The 6862-nt window shown below is 41.4% G+C and overlaps 1 protein-coding gene across 1 annotated transcript; it reads left to right on the top strand.

The window, feature by feature from the left end:
- Positions 1 to 53: 53 nt before the first annotated feature.
- OTUD6B (OTU deubiquitinase 6B) lies at positions 54 to 5425 on the top strand (the record flags this gene model as incomplete). Its single annotated transcript, XM_010176973.2, has 4 exons — positions 54 to 66; positions 1525 to 1686; positions 3574 to 3669; positions 5113 to 5425. Coding segments are annotated over 4 exons (584 nt in total), but the record flags the coding sequence as incomplete, so codon positions are not given.
- Positions 5426 to 6862: the final 1437 nt, after the last annotated feature.

Here is a 6862-nt window from a genome sequence, read left to right as displayed (position 1 = left end):
GGGCAGCCGCGGGCGGCAGCGGGAGGAGGTCGAAGGGGCGGGAGGGACCGCAGGGAAAGGAGGGAGCGGCCCCCGCGCTGCCTTCGCCAGGGGAAGAGGCGTCGGTAACGAAACCTGCGCCTTGGCAGGGGCGGCGGGGCGCGGTTCTGGTCGTGCGGGCGGTCTCTGAGCTCACTGTCACCTGGGGGGCTGACAGCGCCGGAGAGCCCAACAGAGCGCTGGACCATGAGCGGTTCGTTAGCGCTTTGCTCCTTTGTTTTAAGTTAAATAAGGTATGTTTTTGTAAGGCGCTTTAGATTGACAAGCCTGCAGAAAGGCCCAGGCAGCTCCCTTTCTTCCTTCAAAGTGCAGAGGATCGGAGATGACTCTCACGTTCTGTCCAGCCACAGTAAAGTGGCTTCTGGAGTAGAAGATTCTGTAGCAGAGACCTGTCTCTAGCAGAGACCTGTGTGCTACATGTGAACTGTCCACAAGCTGCATTTTACCTACCCTGTTACAGTAGATCAATATAATTAAGTGGTTCTGTTAGCTGGATTCTGTTGAGTTTTATAGACGATTAAGACCTTTTTGTTAAACCTTTCTCATTGGAAGTGTATTAATACGGCTTTTTCTTTTTCTGGCTTTTTGTGGTATGTAATGGAATAGGCCCATCTGCGGCCTTTTATCAGTTAGAGGGTAAAGGAAAAAGACAGACGCTATTGGGCTGCCTCTTGCCATTAAATCTTGAGAAGCTTACTGTTTTGAGATGACTTTTCCTCCTTCAAATTTGCTTGAAATTGAAAAGAGTGGCAGGAATCCAGTATTGTGGATAGGTGGCTGGAGCATGTGACACATTGATTGGGAGAGGCTGAGGACCAGAGGGTTTTTCCACCTAGAGAAGATGATAAGGGGGTATCTAATTGCAGTCCTCCACTACCTGAAGGTGGGAGGGATATACAGAAGACAGAGACCCAGTCTTCCCAGTGAGGAGAGGCAGGTGACCTATAGGCACGCATTTTCCTACTTGAAAGTGCGATGATAATTGACAGATTGTAAGAATTAACATAAGCTGCATCTCAGTCTCTGAAAATCCATCTCTCTTCCAGTTGTTTCCACCATCCCCCCATATGCTCTCCTTGTCTGTCTGTGTGTGCAACTTAAGTCTTGGCTTTCCTTCTCTCCTTATCTCCTTCTTTCCTTCCTCCTGTCTCCTTATGTCTTCTCTTCTTATGTTGTTTTTTATTAAAACTGCTTTTCTGTCTGTCAGACTCAGCTGATTAACCTGTGAGGCTGAATGCTTAACATAAATCTTTCAGTGTGAGCATTCTTCTGCCTCCTCTTGAAATATTTTGTTATCACCATCATCTTCAGCTTAGTTGTGTCAGTCAAGGGTGAAGGACAGGGAACTGTGCAGATGATGAATAAGGTGTTAAAATGTACTGATATTTTGTTTTGTTTTTTTTTCCTGTATGACTTGCAGTTCTCTTTTCTGCAGTGACTGTGGTTTATCTATATTTAGAGGTAATGTTTTATTATACTACTTCTCTAACAGCAAAAATTCAAGGCATGAAAAATGCTGTTCCCAAGAATGATAAAAAGAGACGAAAACAGCTGGCTGATGAAGTTGCCAAACTAGAGGCAGAACTTGAACAGAAGCAAAAGGAGGAATTAAAGCAGCTCACAGAAGCTTCACATACGCAGAATAAGGTAAGTGCCTTAAATTCAGCTGAAGTTGTAAAGATACAGTTTGCGTTAGGGCTTCTTTAACCTTTAAAAATTATGATGAAGTAACGCTTCAAAGTATTTCTCCTTTTTTGGCAGCATTGGCAACTCTTTTCATCTTTGGAAAGATTCAGCTGTTAACAGTGGGTGGGCATTGCTAGAAGGGGCATTTAACAGCTGGGGTTTTTTGATATTGTTGAGCAGTATTTAGTTTTGTTGTTAAAGCTGTGTTAGTAGCTCAGTTATCTTAAATGTTTTTGGGTTTTTTTTAAGTTCCTGTTGTATTGTCACTCTATCTTATGTAGACTTATGTAGAGAGTATTGTTGGCCTGCAGTGGGCATTTGAGTGATGCAGTGTGTTTTGTCATGCAAATCTGTCAACAGTTTAACTGACCTTTTTGTAAGAAGATGCTTTCTCTGATTGTGAGAATTGTCTTCTTAAATGCTACTGTTTTGCTCTGTTCTGCCAGTGCTTCCAGTTTGCTGTTTGATGACATATCACTTAATTTTTAACAGAGGCTTAGCGTTATTCAAATTTAGCTGCAGGAAATATGACCACCTGAGTAAACTAGATACTACTGAGTACTTGTGTGACATACAATAATTCACCCATGTTTTAGCACCTAATTAATAAGTAGAGTGTTGAAAACTCCTGTCGTAGTGAATATACAATGCATAAACTTAATTCTGTATATCCAGTACTGAAAAGAACTCTGTATCGTGTGCCTGAATTTAAGGACTGTTTGTGCAAGTAGGCCTGTTGATATACTTTCTCCTTCCTAAACAGGAGCAGAGTTATCCGTGAATGATGCTAATGCTCTGTGTTCATACATCTTGTTAAGTGTTTCCCCAACAGCGTGTGTCTTTTGGTTGTTTAAATCTTGTAAAAACCAATCAAAAACCTATCTGCCTGATGCATTCTGGACTAGCTGTTTTCTGATTAGTGACCTAACAAAGAGTTAAGCAGAATGTAATTTTGTTTGAAAATGAGAATGAAAACATTTCTGAATTACTTGTACCGAAATAGATCTGATTGAAAAACATCTGCTCAGAATCCTTGTGGGGAAAAAAAGTTTTCAGTTGTGAAAGTTATGACCCTATAACAATCTTCTGTAGTAGCTTTCAATCAGATGCTTAAGCAGATGATTAACGCTTAAGCATTAAACATGATGCTTCTGTTTACCTGTGTCTTAGATTAGTTTCAAGAGTTTGTTTTATTTTGCTAAATGAGCTGTCAAAACTTGAAGGACCTTTCAAGCTGAAATCCTTGCCCTGGACATAGCTTTGCCTGAGAGGATTTTGCTTTGACATCTGTGGTTTCTTTTACTTCTCAACTTTATTTGCATTGAAAAATGCCCATGCTTCCACATGTGATATCTAGCTCACACTGTTATGAAGTTAGCTTTGTAATTTTTCTTGAGAAGTGTCAACTCCCTGTCTTTTCCAACTGCTGATTATGCTTTGTTATGGAAGGTGAAGTCTTCTGCTTTAATTGTCACAGAACTTGATAATGGCTGTTTGGGTACTTCAGTTGGCTGGTATGGTGAGGAAACTGTTTTCTTTCAGTGTTTACACTTCAGTGTGGAAGCTTGTAAGAGAACAGCTAGATTAAATTTGCGATGCACAGTTCATAACTGTCTCTTTGTTGAGACTACAGGAAAAGTAATAAAATGCATGAAGGTGGTTTGGGATGTGAAATGCTTTACTTCTGGCAGGTTCTGTGCTATACGCAGATCTTTGTGGTTAAACTTCGTAAATATATCCTGGAATTACCCAGGAATAAAACTTAAAAGTGTTTCAGGAGATGCACATCTCAGTTATAGTTTATACTCATAAGAACATTTTTAACATTTTTATTTATTTTCTTTTTAGACAGATTCTATAGCTGATGGAGTTGCAAATTTAGAGCTTGAAGGAGTAGAGCAACAGATTCAGCATGCTCGAATATCAAAAGCACAGAAGAGGCGGGTATGACAACATTAAAAAACTTTACAAATATTTGATTGAAGTTATAGTCACTTAAACTTAATTGTAATAACCAAAGTTAAACAGTTTTGCAGGGGTCATCACCTGGCTAATTTGGTATTGATGCTGTACCTACTGGGTGCCTTGAAAAATCTGTACAGCTGCTACCTAGAGATATGTAAGCATTTTATAAATAGTTGTACTTCTTTACCCTCAGCAATGAGCTGGGACTCAGAATAGGTCAGGAGACAGGAGCCAGAAAAAGACAAATAATGTAAAGCAAATGGTTTTAAAATAATTTAACTAAAACCACTAATAAATAAATAAAGTAATTCAATTAAAAGAATGTAAAATACGATGTGGAAAATATGCAAGTAGTAGAACTTTACACATTTAACAGAAGAACATCAATACTGAAATGCTTGTAAATTTTTGAGCCGTTAAGAAACACTACCTGGTGTCCAGGCCACTAAGGTTAAATCTTGTTAAGGTTCAGATGTTAAATTGCAATGGATTAACATTTTCATTGTATCTACATGAGTGTTGGTTCAGGGCCAGAGGAGCACTGCTCTATTACAGAGCCCATCCCCTGTTATGTCCTCACTGCTGCAGAGCTGCCTTGTAACAAACATGATAAAAGGATGCTCTTAGTTCATTGCGCTATGTCTAGGCAAACTAGAAACTCTCTAGTCTAGTTTTCCTATAATGATGTCACCTAAACCAGTCTGATCTTGTTTTGTGGTGAATTTCAAGTGTGAAAGTGAAAAAGTCATTCTCTCTACTGCTTCCTTTTTTATTTGCTTGTTTACTTTGACTCTTACACCTGTGTTAACTTAAGCATTAACTTATGAAGCATTCCATGAAAGTAATTCTTATGTTACATGTTATTACGTCCCCTCTAGTATTCTCTGTATGCATTCTTGTCGGTCCTTTAGGTTAGGAGCAGTCTTCTGTCATGTATAGTACCTAGCCTGAGGGAGTTTCAGTTCCATGACGTGAGCTCCATTATGCAACCATATGCGTAAGTGGGAGATCTCACACTTATTACGAAAGAGCAATATTTTCTCTTGTTTAATTAGAATTCCCATACTTGTGTTGTTTGCCACTGTGGTGAAATAGGTGATCCTGGAGAAATGACTACTGTTAATATCCTTTGTACAGGTGTTGTAAAGTGCTATTTTGCATGCTGATATAATTAAGATTTCTCCTGTCACATAATTTTGGGTGTGGTGTCAGAGGCAGTTAGGATATATTGGTCACTTAGCATTTCCTAAAGTTTGGGTTTAGGAGGTCTCTGAGATTTGGTACTACTGATTCAGGAGAATGTTTTACAAATAAGAATGTACTGAGAAAACATTTGAAGAGTTAGAAGCAAGCACTAAGAACTGTATGGACATCTTCTAAATTTTAATGTTTGATGTAATTCTTATGTGTTTTTAATCTAAGGAAAAGAAAGCTGCTTTGGAGAAAGAAAGAGAAGAAAGGATAGCTGAAGCCGAGATAGAAAATTTAACAGGTGCTAGACATCTTGAAAGTCAGAAACTTGCCTCCCTGTTGGCAGCAAGGCACTTGGAGATTAAGCAGATCCCTTCAGATGGCCACTGCATGTACAGAGCTATTGAAGATCAGCTCAAGGATCGCCAAAATTCCTGGACTGTTGCAACTCTGAGGAACCAAACAGCAAAGTACATGCAAAGTCACTTTGATGACTTCCTGCCATTTCTTACAAACCCTACTACTGGAGACATGTATAGCAGAGGTAAGACTTGTGGCATAAGAGATTTGAAAAACTCTTGTAACTATTTCTGATAATTCTTGATCTCAGTTACCGCTGAATTGGGACTAACCCCTTATGGTGTTTGTTCCTGAACTTTGTCATTGTTGGTTCGGCTAGGTTCTATGGAACACAGAGTTATCATAGAATCATAGAATGTATTGGGTTGGAAGGGACCTTCAAAAGTCATGTAGTCCAACCCCCCTGCAGTGAGCAGGGACATCTTTACTAGACCAGGTTGCTCAGAGCCCCATCAAGCCTGACCTTGAATATCTACAGGGATGCAGCCTCCACTACCTCTCTGGGCAACCTGTTCCAATGATCTACCACCCTCATATTGAAGAACTTTTTCCTAATATCCAACCTAAATCTACCCTTTTCTAGTTTAAAACCATCACCCCTCATCCTATTGCTACATGTCCTTGTGAACAGTTCTTCCCCAGCTTTCTTACAGGCACCTTGCAGGTACTGGAAGGCCGCTATAAGGTCCCCCGGGAGCCTTCTCTTCTCCAGGCTGAACAGCCCCAACTCTCTCAGCTTGTCTTCAGAGGTGAGGTGCTCCAGCCCTTGGATCACTTTTGTGGCCCTCCTCTGGACACGCTCCGACAGGTACACATCCTTCTTGTGTTGAGGGCTCCAAGACTGGATGCAGTATTTTGGGTCAGGTCTCACCAGAGCAGAGTAGAGGGGCAGAATCACCTCTCTTGATCTGCTGGCCACAGTTCTTTTGATGCAGCCCAGGATGCAGTTGGCCTTCTGGCTGCAGATGCACATTGGTGGCTCATGTCCAGCTTTTCATCCACTACTACCCCCAAGTCCTTTTCCTCAGGGCTGCTTTCCAGCACAACATCTCCTGGCCTGTATCGATAATGAGGATTGTCCTGTCCCAGGTGCAAGACCCTGCACTTGACCTTGTTGAACCTCATGAGGTTCACCTGGGTGCACTTCTCCAGCCTGTCCAGGTCCCTCTGGATGGCATCCTGTCCCTCTGGCACCACCCAGCTTGGTATCATCAGTGAAGTTGCTGAGGGTGCACTGAATCCTGCTGTCAGTATCATTAATGAAGATATTAAAAACAGCACTGGTATGGACCCTTGAGGGACTTTGCTTGTCACTGTCTTCCATCTGAACATTGAGCCATTGACCACTACCCTCTGGATGTGACCATCCAGCCAATTTCTTACCCACTGAATGGTCCACCATCCATACCAAATCCATATCTCTCCAACTTACAGAGAAGGATGTTGTGGGTGACTGTGTCAAAGGCCTTGCAGAAATCCAGATAGATGACATCCATAGCTCTCCCCTTGTCTACTGATGCAGTTACTCCATTGTAGAAAGCCATTAGGTTGGTCAGGCAGGACCTGCCCCTAGTAAAGCCATGATGGCTGTTGAATCACCTCCCTGTCCTCCATGTGCTTC

The sequence above is a fragment of the Antrostomus carolinensis genome, unplaced genomic scaffold (assembly GCF_000700745.2).
Source record: "Antrostomus carolinensis isolate BGI_N321 unplaced genomic scaffold, ASM70074v2 scaffold27781, whole genome shotgun sequence".
Taxonomy (NCBI): domain Eukaryota; kingdom Metazoa; phylum Chordata; class Aves; order Caprimulgiformes; family Caprimulgidae; genus Antrostomus; species Antrostomus carolinensis.
Note: the sequence above shows the minus strand (reverse complement) of the source record. Positions and strands in the feature narration are given on the sequence as shown.